The sequence below is a fragment of the Pipistrellus hanaki genome (assembly GCF_964339955.1).
Source record: "Pipistrellus hanaki genome assembly, chromosome: 1".
In the NCBI taxonomy this organism is placed as follows: domain Eukaryota; kingdom Metazoa; phylum Chordata; class Mammalia; order Chiroptera; family Vespertilionidae; genus Pipistrellus; species Pipistrellus hanaki.
In genome coordinates, this window is record NC_140503.1 from 182,879,228 (window position 1) to 182,900,033 (window position 20,806).

At 38.4% G+C, this 20,806-nt stretch overlaps 1 protein-coding gene and 1 long non-coding RNA gene across 4 annotated transcripts in view; one reads left to right on the plus strand and one right to left on the minus strand.

Annotated features, from left to right (window-relative positions):
- Nucleotides 1-311: 311 nt before the first annotated feature.
- The window catches only part of SLAIN2 (SLAIN motif family member 2), a 66,975-nt gene continuing 46,480 nt past the window's right edge, over nt 312-20,806 (minus strand). For all 3 annotated transcript variants that reach the window (XR_014796436.1, XM_084900020.1, XM_084900019.1), the window contains 2 exons: nt 4,870-5,188; nt 312-3,287 (listed from right to left, as the gene is read on the minus strand). Coding sequence is in view for 2 of the 3 variants with exons in the window: in XM_084900020.1 (XP_084756146.1) it covers nt 3,221-3,287; nt 4,870-5,188 (386 nt within the window). In the remaining variant the exon portion in view is untranslated. The remainder of the gene's footprint in view (nt 3,288-4,869; nt 5,189-20,806) is intronic.
- On the plus strand, nt 7,251-10,016 carry LOC311630807. The gene is made up of 2 exons (XR_014796462.1): nt 7,251-8,807; nt 9,128-10,016. It is a non-coding gene; the product is annotated as an uncharacterized lncRNA (long non-coding RNA).

The following is a 20,806-nucleotide window of genomic DNA, read 5'->3' on the forward strand; positions in this document are numbered from 1 at the left end:
CGTTTTGCTTGTTTCATATATGCTTTTTCTAATTAGATATTAATTTACAGGTGAAAAAGTTCCAGGACCATACCAGTTTTGAGTAAATTATAAATTTACTCAAAGTAACCCACATATGAAATGACCAGGACAAAGAAAATATAACATGATATATTTCCAACCTCATAAAGATCAAATGTGATTTGGGTTTGTGTGTTTAAAAAAAAAAAATCAACTGAGAAACTTATTAAAACCAATGGTAGGCAACTGGCGGCGTGTGAAGTTGAATCTCATCATACTCAGAAATTAATAAAACACTTGAAAAACAAATATAAATTTAATAATAAACATTATGGTCAGGCTGTTTATTAAGGAGGCAACCATACATACAAGTTCGGCTATAGAAATGTTTGCAAATCAAAGTTCATGTGATCTCAAAGGACCATGCGTAATGTCAAAAATTGATGCCTATACATTCAATAAAAACATACACAGTCTAGATAATTCTAGAGTTATACAAACACCTGGGGACACATGTATCTAATTTCCTTCCAAAAAAACTTTTTTTTATAAAAGTGATGTATTGAGATAACAATTTTAAAAAGTATCTGACAATTATGAATGGTCCCCAGTTTTACAAAATGTGATTTCCAGGTATGAAAACTGAAAAAAGTCAACTCTTCAGAGTGTTTCTTATTACAAACAAGTTTTGTAGAAAAATGACCCAGCAAATACTTGAGTTAAGAATATTTATATTTTCCAATTCTTTACACTTTTATTAACACACAAAAAAATAACATTCAAACACTGAGAAATTAAATAACTTCAGGAGCAGAGCTCATGGCTTTCTGCTTACATATAAGGACAAATCTGGGCTGTTGGCACAAAAAAATATTTAACATTCATAAACCCCTTACTACTATATATCAAACATAAGTTAAAATCATAGGCACTAGTTTATCAAATCCACATTTCTCCTGTAAGACTAACCACAGTAATTCTTGGATTTTCCCAAATAGAAAAATTGGCAATACACAAAGGCTTTGTAGTAAAAAGGCAATTTTTCTCTTTAGGAGACCAAAAGCCAATGGTCTGTGGCAGTACAACAGCAGGTAAAATTATACTTCACCCAACTCAGATCCAAATACATTTTTAACATGTGATGAAATATTTGAATTAAAAAAAATAGACATTTTTTTCTGATGCAGCCTTTAAAAAACAAAGTTAAATAACCTGAATACTCCCTTTTTTGAAACCGATAATCTAACTTAAAAATGTCATGGTGTTTCATAATAGTTAAAAATCCCTCTTAATTATTGGATTGCAGCATATACATATACTTTTTGCAATGTTGCATTGAAAACTGAGACCTATTTTGTTTTGCGTATATGTGATTTTGAAAAGAGACAGTGGCTAGTTCTTTCTTTCACTTAATAGATTTTTACGTGGGACACCCCACACACACTCAAAGCAGATGTTTTATCTTCTCTAAAAAGCAACATTTTTTAGTTCATCATCATGTGGAATTCTGGAACCATCTTTTCCTGATCCACCCTCAGCACCCTCAAATTCAAGGATAAAATTCCTTGCGTTATACACCGAAATACATAGCACTGTCAGGTCAACTCTCCAGCTGCTTATACTACCGGGAATGACTCCCTATGGTCAAGCTAACATCACGGCCAAGCCGTGGTGTCACTCACGGCCCAACAGGGGTCTCTCCGCATGTCAACCCCAGTGCTGTTCTGAATATCAAGCTTCCCATTTCTCAAGTTCTTTTGCCAACTTACAGAATGTCTTTGACTAACAGGAAATAAACTTATATTCAAATCCCTAAAATCCTTTAGGTGACTCGAGTACTAATGTTTTAGAGCTGTTCAAACAAATATTTAAAAACAGACCTCTCACCATAAAAATGAGAAGCATGCTGTAGAAAAAAATTTTTTTAGTAAAAGACTAAAAAAAACAAAACCCCACACCTGAAATAAATGATTCCCAGGGTATACATATGTGCCATTAGAAAGCAAGTATTTAAGGGCTAGAGTCACATGTTCGGATTTCATTTGTTTCCCAAAAATGCAAAAATTGATGTAAGGCAGAATCAAAGTCAAAAGAGACAGTATTTTCGAAGGACGTTTTATACAGTTACTCAGTTTAAAGTGGATCCACTTAGGTAGGATTCAGCAGGCTAGTCTCCTACCACATAACAGACCGTTGTGTCATGAACAGCAACAATACACTGTCATTACCAGAGATTTTATAAGTTAAGTGCATAGATTTCCCCCCTCTCTCACTGTATGGTTTTGTTCCAGGTTTTAAGCACCGAGGTGGTGTTATGTAAAGAATAAAGACACACACTACTTGCTCTTTCCCATCTTGGAAACCTGCTAATGAAAACAAGGTCTCTCAGTTCTGTGACAGAATAACAGCATGTGAAGAAGTTGGCTTCAATAGCAAAGGCTATCTTTCCTGAGCCAGGAGCTAGAAAGTGTAGAGAGATTGTACAACTGACATTAAGCCCTTTTGGCAATCAAAACAAACACAGAAGCCCGATGTGTCGATGCGACGTGATGGATGCACGCTGTAACACTACCTGATGGCGGTGACATGTGAGCTACATCCAAAACTTGACATTAAACAAGTGACATTTTTATTTCTAACGAATCTGCAAAATTAATTTATAGAATTCTCCCAAATTTAGGTATCACGTTTTAAATCTCTAGCTGCCATCCTCCTCCATCTCAATCTAGTCTCTTGGAGTACCAGTGAAACATTTCAGGTAATTAATCAGAATGTTAGTTCTCATTAATACAAATATTTATTAATACCATTTATACAGTAAATTAGATTGAACGTGAAGTTTTGGATAGCTTGGATTCACCATTTTCTTTACACAAAGGTACTCTCTCGTTTACAAAAGGGCATTTTCTCTTTGGCATCCATTAGTTTTTTTGCCCAGATATTGGCCTCTGTCAAATAGTAAAAAATCAACTTTCTGTTAAACAAAACTAAAAGTGATTCCATGGAGAGTGATTGTATGATTACCAAACACATCTGATGTTAAATGTCATTAAAGTGCTGCTTGGTCATCTCTGTCAGTTTGTGCTAATTAAGACAGAGAGGGCTGGGACTTTACAAATCCCAAGAGTCTCATATGAACAGTCTGCATATAAAAGTTGTCATGTAGCCTGGTGAAGGGTGTCTGTGAAGCTGTGGACTTCTGCATTCTTCTCTTTGCTGGTCAATAACAGCCATCTTTCCAACTGTCATCTTTCATGCTGCCGTAGGTTTTAGGAGCCGGCAAGGATCTGAAATGAGTAATTTTGTACAGTGACTTCAGGGCTTAAGTGAAACACTGCCATCCCATCTCCCGCACAGGATAATGACTCTGCAGGTGGCATCACACCCCAATGCAGGCTGTTTCAGGGGATTACTGAGAGCAAAGCTCTGCACAGCCGTCCGCACAACTGTCCCACACTCAGCATTCCCACAACGTCCAAGTTTTACTGGGCACCAGGTGACTTCACCAACCTCCTTTTGTTAGCATAGCTAGTCGAGTAAAAGAAAGGAAAAGATTGTCTCATCTTTTCCAACCACATGGAATACCAACCTTATTTACCTCATTACATTTCAATATTCTTCTCCGAAAATAGGAGTAACAACAGTACCTACATGTTTCATCTATAATAATTTATAATAATAAAAGCGGAATATACTAATTAGATCGGATGCCCTTCCGGACGAAGGTGGGGCTGCAAGGGAAGCCCGGGTCCTGGGTGCCTGCTGGCAGCTGGGGGAAGGAAGGCCTACTCTTTTTAAAAAATATATATTTTATTGATTTTTTACCGAGAGGAAGGGAGAGAGAATAGAGAGCTAGAAATGTCGATGAGAGAGAAACATCGACCAGCTGCCTCTTGCACACCCCCCACTGGGGATGTGCCCCAAACCAAGGTACATGCCCTTGACCGGAATCGAACCCAGGACCCTTCAGTCCGCAGACCGACGCTCTACCACTGAGCCAAACTGGTCTCAGCAAGGAAGGCCTACTCTTGCACGAATTTCATGCATCGGGCCTCTAGTGTTATTATAAAATGAGATATATGTAAGTTATTTAGCACAGTGCATAGTAAAAAGCTGTTGTACTGTACTACTGAAATCAGAAATGTAATATGTTTATCTTAGAATAAAAAGTATAGGCAGTTTGAAAGCTTATGGGATGATTGCACTTTTTTACATGCAAATAAATATTTAACGTTTATTTTTGTCTGACACTTGAATTTACCGGTGGTGGTAATCACATTCCTGAAAGATAAAGATAACAGGTGCACAGTTCCCAACCTGGCTGAACTCGGAATCACCTGAAAATTAAACAACAAAAACCAGCACACCCTTAGATTTTAGGCTTCTTATCAGACAGCTCTGTGGCAGTAAATGTTAGGCCTCTATACAAACTCCACAGAAGATTCTGAATTGCAGCGTTTGAAAGTCACCCTCCCAGATTATATTTAGACTTGGTGGCTAGAAATGTTATCTTAAATTTCATTTTAGGTTCTAATATGCCTTTACAATCTTTATTGAACATTATTATATTCAAAATGAACAAATACCATAACCAAATTGAGTGGTTTTAACCATTTTTTCTAGGAGGTCTCTGAGATGCTCACTCATGTTAGGTTTCTGGGCAAATTTAATCTGAACCAAAGTGATATAATACCCTAATGTCCCATGTAAGGTTTTCTTTAAAACAATAAAAAAATGTTTTATTCAAATTGTACTAAGACTCTAGTGAGAACCCAGTTAGGACTCTCTCTGTTCACTATCCAATGCAAAGGTGAATGCAAGTCCAGTCCTCCCACGTTCCCATGCTCAAGACTGCTGACCAGCACTTACCTGCGGACAGGCTGTGCAAGTTTGCTGCGAGGCACTGGGATGCCCCCCGCAGAAGGGGCACTGGGTCTGGGCAAGCCACTCCTCATCGCGGCTGCCCCTGTTGGTCTGGTTAGCGTAGTGCTGTTGATATTGCTGGCAGGGTTTGCTGGGACTGTGCTCTGACCCACGGGAGGCCCAGGTGAGGAGGTGGTTTGTGTGAGTTGTGTTGTTTCTTGGCTCCCAGGAGCACCAGAGCCATGGTTACTAAATGCCTTTACTGGTTGCCGAAGAGCCAAAGGAGATGGCGCTGCAGGGGAGCGGAATTTGCCTGGAGAAGGTACTGTAGAATGGCAAAGAAAAATCAATGTTTTCAGTGGAAACCAAGTGTAAGTGAAACCACTGCTTTAGCAAACACTTAATGACTGGGCACCAGTACACCTATATTCATGAAAACACTCTAAAGAAATACAAAGAATAAAGAATATTTCTGAGCAATTAAAAAAAAAGGATAACTGAGAAGCCCTAAAAACACCAAGTCCTTACTCAAAAAAGGCCGACTACCAGCATGTTGACTAGAATTTGAAATACACTTTCCCCTCAAAGAAACATTCATATAAACTTTTAAAATCGTATGTTTTTATTAAGAGAGAGAGAGAGAGAGAGAGAGAGAGAGAGAGAGAGAGAGAGAGAGAGAGAGAGGGGAAGGGAGAGGGGATCGAGCCTGCAACCTGGGCACGCGCCCTGCCTGGGAATCAAACTGTGACCTCTCAGTGCGTGGGACACTGCAAAAACAACTGAGTCACGGGCCAGGGCCATTCCGGTAAACTTGTATCAAGCATCTGGTGGGTGTATCTCTAAGTACTATATCACCTACAATGTAACTTAAAACTCAGGAACTAAACACTCTTTTAAAAATGTTTAGTTGTAAAAAAAAAAAAAAAAAAGTAAAAAAAAGTTTAGTTGTGATTCACCAAGTAGGGAAGTTACTAGTATAAACATACAGGCATATCAAGAGAGATATGAACCACAGGATAAAGATGGTATATTTTTCTGGAATGTCAATTCCATTAAGTGGTTAGGACACTTTTATATTAACACAAATAATAATACATAAAAGAATAAAATGTATAATGTGCATTACTTTTTTTAAAAAGTTTGATCTTCAGTTAGTTGTTTATCTTTTTTTTTTTTTATTGAAACCCCCCTCCCCCAAGCCATTCCCACCACGAGTAAGGCCCCACCACCCCAGTGTCTGTGTTCCATTGGTTACGCTAATATGCACGCATACGAATCCTTTGGTTACTCTCTAATTGCCCCTTCTCCCCCCACTTACCATTTGTCTCTGGACCTAATGTTCATCAAATTATATTGATCATTGTATCCCACATATGAGTGAGATCATGTGATATTAATCTTTCTCTGACTGGCTTATTTTGCTTAGCATAATGCTCTCCAGTTCCATCCATGCATTACTTTTTAACCTAAATGAGTTCAAATAAATTTTATTATTGTGGTGGTCCCTGGGGGACACATTCATCCTTTCCTGCTTATTCTGTTTGGATAAATTACCTCTGAAAGGGCACCGGTTTTAGTTTCTTCAAATGCCCATGCTACACATAATGTAAATAAAAATATTACTTTAACATGTTTACTTAACAAAAACTCTGACTTCAGAGAGAAAGGGAGGAAGGGAGAAATAAATCACAGGCAGAGAGAGAGCACCCCATTTTTCTCTCAACTTCCATTAGTTTGGGGAGAACATGAATGAAGTGAAAGCTGGGGCCAGGGACTTGGTCCTAAAACTGTACAAATGGAATAATCTACAGAATTCCATCCTTCTCACCTCTAATTTGTCTAAAGCAGGGGTCTTCAAACTACGGCCCGTGGGCCACATGCGGCCCGCAGAGGAGTCTGGCCCTCCAGCTCTCTGAGGGACCGTGATCTGGCCCCCACTTTAAAAAGTTTGAGGACCCCCGGTCTAAAGGATACAAATAACAGCAAGGTCTACCACAGTGTTAGTAGGAGAGAAAAGAAGAATGAGTCTGGTCACTATTTTCACCTGGTGTCTGTGAAGAAGAGACATAAAGCCTTAGCTTCAAAACTCCAAAATAGGGAAAGCCATCTCTTACCATCCTTTCAGTAAGGGTTTGGTACAGAGCCTCCCTCCTTCTTAGCTGACTTTTCTGCCTCCTGTCTGATTAGAGCAGGGGTCTTCAAACTACGGCCCGCGGGCCACATGCAGCCCGCAGAGGAGTCTGATCCTGCCCGCCAGGTTTTTTGGGCAGTGAGCACAGCCGAGGTGTTACAGTAGGAATTAGTAGTTCATATAGTCCGGCCCTCCAGCTCTCTGAGGGACCATGATCTGGCCCCCACTTTAAAAAGTTTGAGGACCCCTGGATTAGAGTCTCAAATATCAACACCTCCACTTAGGATATACGAGGCCCAGGACTTGGTGAGCTCAAATTACCTCTACTTAGCCCCCCAAAACTCAAGTTTGACGCTCAAACTTGACTGGGAGTCAGAATCCTGGGGAACCTTTTTTTTTTTTTTTTTTTTTTTTTAAAATATGGAAGCCCAGGCAGCATACCCAGAGCATCTAGTCTGGAATGGAACTTAAGTGTTAGTTTTAAAATCATCAAAGAAGCTTTCTGCCAAGATGGCAGAACCTGGAAGGGGCTTAACCCCTAGCTATAACCACCTATAAAGTGGAACAAAATATATAAAACAGTTTTCAAATATTGAACAACAGGCAGCACAGGCCTATAATCCCTGAGAGAAGGAAAAGAAATGTGGTGTGGTGAGTGTGAGTGCGTGTATGTGTGTGTGTGTGTGTGTGTGTGTGTGTGTGGTGTTTTTTGGGGGAGGGAGAGAGGTTTGGAGACACTTTTTGGGCTGCAGAGCAAGGAGGAGAATCCTGAGCAGATCAAAACAATCTGGTTAAGGAGACAAAAATTGGAACTGGAGGGGCAGGTGACTTCAGAGGAGGGGGCTGCTCCGGGAGACCACCATAACTTGGCGCAGGGGTCTGCTGGAATCCGCGGCTGGATGGTGAGCTGTTCACGTCCTGAGGGAAGCACCATTAGAGTGGGCAAAGCAGGACTGGAACACTGTAAACTGAGCAGTTCCCAAAGCTCAGAGGGCCACAAGACGTGTGTTTCAACCAGTAGAGAATGCATGCTGAACATCCAGGGCAACAGGAGATGCTCGAAAAGAAATAAATTAGCCATAGAATAAAGCTACTCCAAGTCCACTCTAACAAAACTTAAAAAACAAGCCTCGAAACAAAGGTTAGCAAATTACCAGCAGTAGGAAAGCCAACTGTTTTTTGAAAATGAACTATTAGAACACGGTAACACCCATGTATTGTCTAAGGCTGCTTTCCAGTTATAAGAGTTGAGTAGTTACAACAGAGATCAGATTACCCACAGTCCTAAAATATTTACTGTCTGGCCCTTAAAGAAAAAGTTTTCTGATCTCAGCAATAAATGATCAAACTGATCCATAAACAACTTCTGGTCAAAACAAAGCCCAACACTATTTGAAAAAAGAAACCCAGCACAGAACGTGATACTTCATTATGTCCACTATCCAAAAAAAAATTAGTAGACATAGAAAGAAATGGAATAGTGATAACCAAACCAAGATAAAAATTAGTCAAGAGCAACAGACCAAGAAGTTACAGGATGACTAAATTAGCAGGCAAGAACTTGAAGAGAACTAGTACATATGTACTTAAGGATATAAAGAAAAATATAAACATAATGAGGTGAGAAATGAGGTGTTTTTTTTTTAAAAAAAATAGAACTTTTAAAGATGAAAAATTTACTATATATACAAAATACTAAGGTCACTGAATAGGAATTAATAATTTAGATGCTGCAGAAGAAGAGATGCCTGAAGACATAACAATAAGAATTACCCAAACTAGCCGAAACCGGTTTGGCTCAATGGATAGAGCAGTGTTTTTCAACCTTTTTTGGGCAAAGGCACACTTGTTTCATGAAAAAAATCACGAGGCACACCACCATTAGAAAATGTTAAAAAATTTAACTCTGTGCCTACATTGACTATATATAAAGTAATTCTCTTGAATAGGAATCAAATAAACACAAAGAAAGTATTTTATAATTACTTTATTATGAAATATTAAGTAAACAAAATAGTGAAAAATAGTGAAAAATTATAAAATTCTTGTCTTGTCTGCACCTACAGCACACCAGGCAACATCTCGCGGCACACTAGTGTGCCGCGGAACAGCGGTTGAAAAACGCTGGGATAGAGCGTCGGCTTGGGGACTGAAAGGTCCCAGGTTCGATTCCAGTCAAGGGCATGTACCTTGGTTGCAGGCATATCCCCAGTAGGGGGTGTGCAAGAGGCAGCTGATCGATGACTCTCTCATCAATGTTTCTAACTCTATCTCCCTCCCTTCCTCTCTGTACAAAATCAATAAAATATATTAAAAAAAAATTACCCAAACTAAAACCTATAGAGAATAAAGAGAGTAAAAAATAAAATGATAAAGCTTCAGTGACCTATAGGTCAACATCATATGGTCTAACAGAGAGAGGAAGGGTATGAGTGGGACAGAAAATATTTGAAGAATTTTCTTCCAAATTTGGTGAAAACTATAAGCTCACATAATCTAAGTAGTTTAAAAAAAAATCAGGAAACACCATACTCAAGGAACATCACGATTGAGTTTCTAAAACTAAATAAATATAAAAAATGTTTAAGTGTGTACATTTTTATAACACACTAGCATGAAATGTGTGCAAGGGGCTGGGCCCTCGCAGCCGCGGCTTCGTCCAAAAAGACATCTGAAAGGTGGTTTGGTTGTCTAGTCTAATTAGCACATTACCCTTTTAATATTATAGATCATCTATATGTTGCAGTATTCCCACTACCGAAAGTCAAATCATCTTTAAAAAATCTTAAAAGACCTTTTTCTTAATAAACAAAACAGAAAAAACCCCCACAGGAATGAAGAACCACAGGAATGAAGATACAGCAGAGCCATAGTTGGGGATGAGGGCTCTGAAACAGTCATGCCCTGGTTCCCAACACCCATTACACAGTGTCCTCAGATAGAAAACTGAAGGTGTCCTCAGGGTCTCAGTGCATCTGATTTGCAAATTTCATGATCTTCACAAAAAGTTTTTTGTTGGTTTTTTTTTTTTTTTTTTTTTTTTTTTAAATAACCCACATTTTTATAAGTACAACCAATGGACATAAAACTCTGGGGAGGGAGGGGATGTGTGGGAGGGAGAGAGAGGGGCAAAAAAAAAAAATCAATAAAATATGTAAAAAATAAATAAATTAATTAAAAATTAAAAAAAAAAATCACCCACATTTTCTTTTCGATAGGGGCAAAAAAAAAAAAAAAAAAATGTGTTCTCAATTCCATTTTCTATAGTTCCACCTTTGTGTCCCTTACCAGATCAGTTTCTACCCAATTTATTTCACCATCTCTTGGAGGACTACTGGATAACTGAGGCTCCTAGTCTTTAGTTCCTCAAGCCAGCACCTAAGGGTGGAGCCAGGGCCTGCTCCTTCCAGTACCAACTCCAGGAAAGCCATCTTCAGTCCCAGCTTTTACCATAACTCGGAGCCTTTCAACCAGGATTTTGTTTGGGTGGAGACATGGGTTTTAAAAGTGCAGTTCAGAGGAGGATGTTGAGTTCTAAAGAGTAATTAGCAAAAGTCTGGGGAGTTGTAGATGGAAATGAGGTCTGATGAAGAGATGCACTAACAGGGGTCCTCAAACTTTTTAAAGTGGGGGCCAGATCACGGTCCCTCAGAGAGCTGGAGGGCCGGACTATATGAACTACTAATTCCTACTGTAACACCTCGGCTGCGCTCACTGCCCAAAAAACCTGGCGGGCCGGATCAGACTCCTCTGCGGGCCGCATGTGGCCCGCGGGCCGTAGTTTGAAGACCCCTGCAAGACATTGTGAATGACAATCTGGTAGGTGAGGGATGACTGAGGAGTCCTAGGCTTCCTTCTCATGGTAACTGATGGAAAGTATTTGATGAAATTAGGCAGGTTATATTGATGAAGATGAGGGTGTTTCTACATGAGATTTCTACATGACAGCCTTATAAATACTGGAATATATCTATAACATTTTAAATATCTTACTCAAATCTTATCTTAAAAATAAGCTTTGTAAAAAGCATCTTTCCCTCTGGAAAAACTTGACCATCATTTTAATTATTAATAGTTTTGCCAGGGAAATAGTTATCTCCTTAAATTTTTTAAAAATATGAGTATCTGCCTGGCTGATGTGGCTCAGTGGGTGAGTGTAGACCCATGCACCAAGAGGTCACTGGTTTGATTCCCAGTCACGACACACGCCTGAGTTGTGGGCTCGATCCCCCGTAGGTGATGTGCAGGAGGCAGCCAATGGATGATTTGCTCTCTCCTTGATGTTTCTTTCTCTATCCTTCTCCCTTCCTCACTCTCTAAAACAGGGGTCTTCAAACTACGGCCCGCGGGCCACATGCGGCCCACAGAGGAGTCTGATCCGGCCCGCCAGGTTTTTTGGGCAGTGAGCGCAGCCGAGGTGTTACAGTAGGAATTAGTAGTTCATATAGTCCGGCCCTCCAGCTCTCTGAGGGACCATGATCTGGCCCCCACTTTAAAAAGTTTGAGGACCCCTGCTCTAAAACATCAGTAAAAACATTTTAAAAAACGAAAAGAAAAATGTGAACCTCAGACTTGGGGAAAATGGGAATAGATGTGTTTCCCCATTTCTCACACCAAATATAATTTAAAACCTTGGGCATTATGTATAAAACAGACATAAGAAGGCTCTGAAAGGTAGAGAAGAGAAAGACCACCTAAGGACCTTGCAATCTGAGGGATGACATGATAATGAGTTCTCAAGGTTTTCTTTTTGCCTCCTATATCCCAGATTGGAGCTGAAGAAGCTGGCAACCCAAAAAAGCCATGGGGTATGACAGACCAAACAAGCCTGCTCTCTCTAACCAAAGGACTAGGAAAGAAAACTTTCAGAGAATAATTGCTCTTACTCCAGCCAAACACCACAGAAAAAACTGTGGCCCTACTCCCGCACACACCAGCAAAGGCCAGTGGGAAGACTAGACTTCTGTGTTTATAAGGCTTAACCAGGCCCCACAAAGCTCTCCAGGGAGAGGTCAGAGAAGCAGTAATGAGGTGGTCTTCCCCCACCCTTGGGTTGGTGTTTAGTGGAAACAAAACCACCTTTACCACAAGGTGAGTGGAAACATGGTAGGGCGGCAGAACTCCAATCTTTGCCCAGCAGGTCCCTCCCTCTGGGGTGTCAACAGAGACTGAGTAGAGAACCTAGGCTTCTATTGCCACTCACCAGTAATCCAATAAATTCCTGAGTTATAACAGAAAAATTTATGTAAAAATAAGATCCAGAATAAAATCCATAATACAAAAAAAGTGTCTAGATTACAGTAACAAACAACTCATCATTCTAAGAACTAGGAAGATCTGAAACAGAATAAAAAAAAGATAATCAATACATAGTAACACCATGATGACAGAGATATTAGAATTATCTGACCAAGATTTTAAAATAATCATCATAAAACTGCTTAAATGACTAATTCCGAACACTTGAAACAAAAATAGAAAGTCTAGGCAAAAAAATAGATGTGAAAAAGAATGAAATGAAAAATTTAAAATGGAAAATATATTTTAAAAATAAATAAATAAAAACTCAATGCATGGGCTCAACAGCAAAATGGAGAGAAAAAAGGAAAGAATCAGTGAACTGGAAGGTAGAACAAAAGAAATTACCCAATCTGAACAACACCAAGAAAATAAACTGTAAAACAACAACAACAAAAACAGCTTCAGGGGCACATGGGACTATAACAAAACACTTCACATTTGCATATCCTTAGAGGACTGGAAGGAAAAGAGAAAAAGGGGACAAAAAGTATGTTGAAAAATGACTAAAAATTTCCCACATGTGGCAAAGGACATACACCCATAGATCAAAGAAGCTTAGAAAACACCAAAAAGAAGAGTCCAAAGAAATCCACACCAAAGCACATCATAACCAAACTTCTGCAACTAAAGGTAAGAAGTCAGAGGGAGAAATAGTATCTAATTTATAGGGGGAAAAGAATTTAACCAGAGTGGATTTCTCATCCTACCACATAAAGGAGAAATTAGAACAATATTTTTTAAAAACTGAAATAAATGTCAACTTGGAATTGTAGATCCAGAGAAAATGTAAGAATTAAAGAAAAATCAAGTCATTCTCAGACAAAAGGGAATTTGTGGCCAGCAGATGTACCCCAAAATAATGGCTAAGGAAGTTCTCTAAACAGAAATGAAATTATTAAAAGGAACCTTGGGAATATATGAAAAGGAGGAAAGAATAGGGTAAACAAAAATAATGGCAAACACAAAGGGCTTTTTTCTCTCCTTGAGTTTTCATATGTAAAGAGAGAAAAAACAAATAATGAATACCAGTAATGAAATAGAATATCACTATAGATGCTAAAGACATCAAAAGGATCAAATGGGAGTATTAAGAACATTCCTACAGACACTAATTTGACAACTTAGATGAAATGGACCAATTCATCAAAATGCACAACTACAACTCAATTGATATGTAATAGATAAGTTGAGTGGCCAAATAATTATTAAGGAAATTGATTTTGTAATTCAAAAACCTTCCAAAAAAGAATCTTCAGGCCTACGTGGTTTTACTGGGAAATTCTGTCAAATGTTCAAAGAAAAATTAACATAATTCTACACATTCTCTTCAGGAAATAGGAGGAATCACATTTCAGTTCATTTTATAATATAAAGACAGTATTACCCTGATATCAAACCCATAAAATCACAATATCAAAAGAGAAAACTACAGACCAATATCCCTCATGAATATAGACATTAAAACCTAAACTATCAGCATATAGAACTAAATGACATATAAAAAATAATTATCATGACTGATTGAGGTTTATACAAGGATGCAAAGCTGATTCAATATTTGAAAATTCAATGTAATTTAACACAAAACAGGCTAAAGAAAAATCACATGATCAAATCTATTGATGTAAAAAAATGCATCTGACAATATTCAATAATTCATGATAAAAATTTCCAGAAAAATAGGAATGGGAAAACTATAATTTGATAGAGTATCTACAAAAAAATCTACAAGTAACATTATCCTTAATGATGAAAGACTGAATGATTACCCTCTAAGATTCAGAATAAGACAATGACGTATACTACTGGAAGTTCTAGATAATAAGTAAAGGAAATAAAAGGCATGTAGATTAGAAAGGAAGAAACTGTCTCCACTATTATTTACATAGAAAATCCCAAGGAATCTACAAAAACAACTTCTAGAAATATTCAGTTCAATAAAGTCAGAGGATATAAGATTAACATACAAAATTGACTGTATTTCTATATACCAGCAAAAAATGTTCAGGAAAAAAAAAGTAATACGATTTGCATTGTTTCCCCAAAAGAGAAAAAAAATATTCAGATGTAAGTTTAATAAAAACGAATCTTGGCAAATAGCATAGGTTAGGTGCAAAGATCAAATGAGTAATATGTATGTAAATTGTGAGTAAATGTAAAATATTACACAAATTATAAGATATATCACATCCATGCTTTCTTTATCTAAGGAATATGGTGCCTTTCAGCCTGCTGCAGCTGAATTCTCTGGAAAGATATGCAACAGGGTCACTCGGGCAGTCTCCTAGGCTTGAATTACACTTGATTTAAGGCATAAAATAAAGTGTTATCTGCTCTGGGCAAGAATTAGAACTCTATTTATAAAACTGACATGTGACTAAGAATGCTAACCTTGATGCTCTTATAAATTAACTAAAATATAGGGATTAATTAATAGGCTCTTTTGTCCAAATTAATTATGACAGTAGATTATAATTTCCACTATCAAAAACTACACTGGAGACCATGGTTGGGTAGCTCAGTTGATTAGAACATCAGTCTGATATGCTAATAAGGTTATGGGTTTGAGCTCTGGTCAGGGCACTACAAGAACTAATAATGAATGTACAAATAAGATTTCTCTCTCTTTCAAATCCATAAAAAAAAAGAATTACACTTCACTCAAGGCATAAAATAAAGTGTTATCTGCTCTGGGCAAGAATTGGAACTCTATTTATAAAACTGACATGTGACTAAGAATGCTAACCTTAGTGTCTAAATTAAGTCAACTCTAAAATGCAAGAGTTGGTGAAATGAGGATTTATATTTTTAAAATATTCATTTTTGTCATTAAGAAGCATTTATAAAAATCATAATAGGTTTTCTTTCTAATCAAGGTTTAGATAATTCAGCAGGCACATAAAACAACTCTGAAAAGAGAAATTGAGTAATATACTATTTTTAACTTGATATTCACTAAATATAAAATGTTATATAAATATATCCTACATGTATCTAATAATATAAAAATTAGACATTCCAAGTGGTTGTCTTCACAATGTTTAACAAACTATAATTTATATTAAGTGTATAATTTTAAGAAATATGTAAACATTTAATAAATATAGTTTGCAATAAAAATATACATGGGAAACTCAGGCCACTATGACTAATGAGAGAATAACATTTATTAAAGTACATGTGCCTTTTACCCTGGCCGGTGTGGCTCAGTCAGCTGGGAACTGCCCCATGCACTGAAGGCTGCTGGCTCAGCTCCCCGTCAGGGCACATGCCTGAGCTGTGGGCTCAATCTGAGGTAGGGAGCATGTAGGAGGCAGCTGATCCTTCTCACACCGATATTTCTCCCTCTCCCTTGCCTTCTATGAATCAATTAAAAATACATGTGCTTTTCAATTATATAAGAAATACATAATAAGGACAAAAATACTTCCTTGTAAACTATCCCTCACTATATTACATCATCCCAGTTACTCCATGGTCCATCAGTATCAATGATAGTAACAGGTTATTGCCATAACTTAAAATAAGTTCTGGTTGTGAAAGAGCGTAGAGATGAAGTAAAAATACGATTCTCTCATTTTACAAAGTTAAAAAAATCCTTTTTAAAAGAGTTACTAGTGACTATTCCAATCTTTTCTTATTTTAAATAATTATTTATTATTTTTTGTGTTTTTTGTTGTTGTTGTTTGCTTTTTCAATCTCTTTTTCTGTACAGCAAAGGAAACTTGCCACAATCAGGGATCAATTGAGCAAATAATCAAGGAAGTCAGGACTTGCACCCAGGTATCCCTATTCCCAGATTGGTATTCCTTAATGGAAACCAAGAGAAACACCTCTGGGAGTAGACAGAAATTTAAAAAAAAATTTTTTTACCATTTTAATTTTCAACTAGACAGAAAGTTTATTTGTAAGGCTACTATCCTAGACAGGTTTCATAAGATATGACAGGAAGGCATATTAAATTTGTAATGGCTGACAAGTAATCATAAAAAAACAAAAACAAGGCATAGAAGCCTTTGATTTCTTCTCTCATGGGTGTACATGACTCATCATTATGCTTATAAGCATAGTTATCAAGAGAAAATTCATTAAGCATAAGAGATAGAAGACACCCCTGGAATGGCCTTCACTAGCTTTTCTTCCATATATTATATACACAAAGACTGACAGATATAAACTGGAGGCCCGCCTTTCAAGCACTGTTGGGGTCCCTCAGCCTGGCCTGTGGGGATTGGACAAAACCAGCTCTCCAAACTCTCTCCCCACAGGGGTCCTGGATTGTGAGAGGGCGGTTCTCTTTGGGTGATACACCCCAGAATCAGGCTCCCTCCTCTTTGGTCTGGGTGAGTCATCCAAGAACAGCAGCTGCGGAGCCACCACAGCTCAGTGGCTCCTGTGTTGAGCGTCTGCTCGCTGGTGGTCAGTGTGCATCATAGCTATTGACTGGCCAATCGAATGGCCAGCCAGTCGCTTAGGCTTTTATACAGTATATAGATAATCCACCAGAAGCATTATTCACAATAGGCAAAAAGTGGAAACAACTCAAATGTCTATCAATTGATGAAAAGATAGACAAAATTTGATATATTGTACAATGGAATATTATTTAACAATAAAAAGGAACAAAGTGCTGAGATCGGTTTTGCTCAGTGGATAGAGTGTCAGCCTGCGGACTGAAAGGTCCCGGGTTCGATTCCTGTCAAGGGCATGTACCTTGGTTGCGGGCACATCCCCAGTAGGGGGTGTGCAAGAGGCAGCTGATTGATGATTATTTCTCATCGATGTTTCTAACTCTCTATCCCTCTCTCTTCCTCTCTATAAAAAAAAAAAAAAATCAATAAAATATACTAAAAAAAAAAAAAAGGAACAAAGTACAAATATATGTTACAATATGATAAACTTTGGACACACTATGCTAAGGTAAAGAAGCCAATCACAGAGATCATATATTGCATGATTCCATTTATATGAAATGTCCAACATATGTAAATACATAGCAACTGAAAGATTAGTGGTTGCCAGGGGCCAGAACAAGTGGGGATTGGGGAGTAGCTGTGAATGGGTATGGTGAGGGTGGTGGAAATCTCTAACATCAGACAGTGGTAATAGTTGCTAAATTTTGTAAATATACTCAAACACTAACTTGTACACTTTAAAAGGATGGACCTGAAAGATATATAAACTGAAATAAGTCAGTCAGAGAAAGACAAACACCATGATTTCATTATATATGGAACTTAAACCACACAATAAACGAACAAACAAAACTGAAACAGACTCATAGATACAAAGAACAGACTGATAAGTTGCCAGAGGAGAAGATTTGGAAGACTTCGTGAAAAAGGTGAAGGGATTGAGAAGTATAAATTGGTAGTTATGAAACAGTCATGGGGACGTGAAGAACAACATAGGGAATATATTCAATAATGCTATTATGAATATATTATGGTGCCAGGTGGGTACTGGAAGTATTAGGGGAAACACTTTGTGAAGTATGATTGTCTAACCACTATGCTGTATATCTGAAACTTGAATACAGAAGAATACTGAATGTTAGCTGTAATTGGGAAAAAATAAAAAATAAAAGTAGGAGAGGGGTATAAATAAATCCCAAAATAAGCAGCCACATATATATGTATCCTATCTAATAAAGAGGAAATATGCTAATTGACCCTCATTGCCATTGCAAAGATGGTAGCACCCACAGCCAATAAGGAGAGAATATGTAATTGACTGCCCCACCCTCAAAGATGGTGGCATCCACAGCCACAAGATGGCAACGCCCAGTCCCTTTAGCCCCACCAGGGTGGCAGGCACCTGCCTCTGGAGTCCCCTAATCACCTTAGTCCCCCAGCTGCCCAGGGCCACCCGAGGCTCGGGTAATCAGGGCCAGTCAAAGCTTATGCTGCCGGCAGTGGCAGCAGCAGAGGTGTGATGGGGTGTCGCCTTCCCCTGATCGTCGGGTTGCTTCCCGTCCCTGAGAGCTCCTGGACTGTGAGAGGGGGCAGGCTGGGCTGAGGGACAACCGCGCCGCCGCGCCCCCCCCACCCCCTGCATGAATTTTGATGCACCAGGCCTCTAGTATGCATGTGTACTTTAATCCTCACCTGAGGATATTTTTCCATTGATTTTTAGAGAGAGTGAAACGTAGAGGGAAAGAGACAGAAATACTGATGTGAAAGAAACACATCAATTGGTTACGAGCACCGAACAGGGCCCAGGCCGGGGAGAAGCATGCAACTGAGGTACATGCTCTTGATGTAATCGAACCCAGGACCCTTCGGTTCACAGGCTGACACTCTATCCACTGAACCAAACCAGCTAGAGCAGCAGGCATATTTTTAAACAACTTCCTAGAACAACAGATGAGGGAGCTCTAGAGCTGTAAAGTTAGAAAATCTTAAATCAAGCTCTCTTTCTAAATGTTTAGAAAAATGAATTTCACAGAAAAACCATCAACAGAAACAGATGGAGACTAAATCTCACATCCTATATAATAAAAGCCTAATATGCTAAGTGGACGGTTGTCTGGTCAGCCATTCAACCAATCAAAGTGCAATATGCTAATGATATGCTAAGGTCACTCAACTGCCTGCTATGATGTGCACTGACCACCAGAGGGCAGATACTCAGACCCGTAGGTGAGCTTGCTGCTGGGGTCCGGCTGATTGGGACTGAGGGAGATGGGCCGGACATGCCATAAAGCCCTCCCACAGTACCTCTCTGGCTGGCCAACCTCCCGCATCCCTCCCCAGCCCTGAGGGTCCCTTGGCCTGGCCTGCACCCTCCTGCAATTTGGGACTCCTTGGGGATGTCGGAGGGCCGGTTTCATCCTGATTCCACAGGCCAGAATGAGGGACCCCAGGCCTTTAGTAATGTTATAAGAAAAAAGAAAAACAAAACAATGCTTTTAAGAAGTTGACCCATAAGCTGGATCTGGGCAACTGGAGGCTCCTCACTGCCTCCCTGTCCTTGGAATGTGCATTCCCTGCTGGTCTTCGCTCCTCCAAGAACCTGCTCCAAGGATACAGCCTTGAGACAGAAATGCGGGTCCATGAGTAAACCCAGTTAAGGCTTCCTGTGTAGTGACTGAGCCCAGGTGAGGACTTTCTATGTAAACTTAATGTTCTGCTGTGTGGGTATGGATATCTGGAGACCAGCCTTGTAAGGAAGTTTCCTGCCACCTACCTAATCTGGAGTGCTCTGGCTCTTCAGTCTCTCCTTGCCCTCCACATAAGGGGTCTAATTTCAGATTACATCTGGAAAGTTCATGAGGAGGTTGCAAACCAAAACACTCCTATTAATGCTGGAAACCTTGCCAGAAATCATGTCACACACACACACACACACACACACACGCACGCATGCACGCACGCACACTGCTGGAAACCTTGCCAGAAATCATGTCACACACACACACACACACACACACACACACGCACACACTCCAGTAAAAATTCAAATCTAATATTTCAAATTCTAAAAACATTTAAGAAAAGCATACAAAAGATAAAAGAACATCATATGTCAAGATAGAAAACAAAAATGAGGTGAAGGAACACAAAAGAATTAGACATAAAATAAATCATTTCACAATAAAGGTTAAAGCAGAAGGAACACTAGTCAACATACATAACAGATTATACTTTACAAAAAACAAACAATAAAAAGAAATTTTAAGAAAGATGAAAAGAATTAAAGAAAAGGCAAGAGATATGGAGGATAGGAAAAACAAAACAAACATCTAACCTGTGTCTAACAGGAGTCCCCACAAAAAAAACAAAAGCAAGAGACAACAAAAAAATAATTCAAAAGAACTTGTCTGAAATTTAAAAACTCCAAAATAAAAGAACACATCACATATGGGGAAATCAACTCAGACTGGCCAAAAATACTAAGAAATATTCTCTAAATTATTGAACATTAAAGGAAAAGAAAATATCCTTTGGACATCCAGATAAAAAGACCAAATGACTCTAACAGAAATAATTCTTTATTTCTGATAAAAATGGGATAATATATTTAAGATACTCAAGAAAATATGAGCCAAAAATTTCATATCTAGATAATGATTTTCAAAAAAAAAACAGACAAGTTGTAACCAAACATGCAAAAATTGATAAAATGGATACTGTTCTCCTAACTCCTTCTTGGGGAATCTACTACAGAGTAAACTTTAAACACGGAAAATGACTGAGACAATAACATACAGGTTGGTGGTAAGAATAAAATATATATTTAAACGTGGAGCTAAGACTAAATGAGTCATAAAGAAAAGTATGTAACAGAGTGGATACAGTATAACTGTAAAAAAGAAGAAGGAAGCGTTTGCAAAGTTTTATAAACTGTCTTTGGAAAATCATATTGTCTGATTTTCATGCTAATGTTACCCCTAAAAGATTAGGTATGTAATATGGAATAAAACAAACTATTAAATATTATTCTAATTCTCTCTGTTGCTGAGATAGGATTCCCAGAACAGGATAAAGGAGATAAAGGTATAAGTTAAAA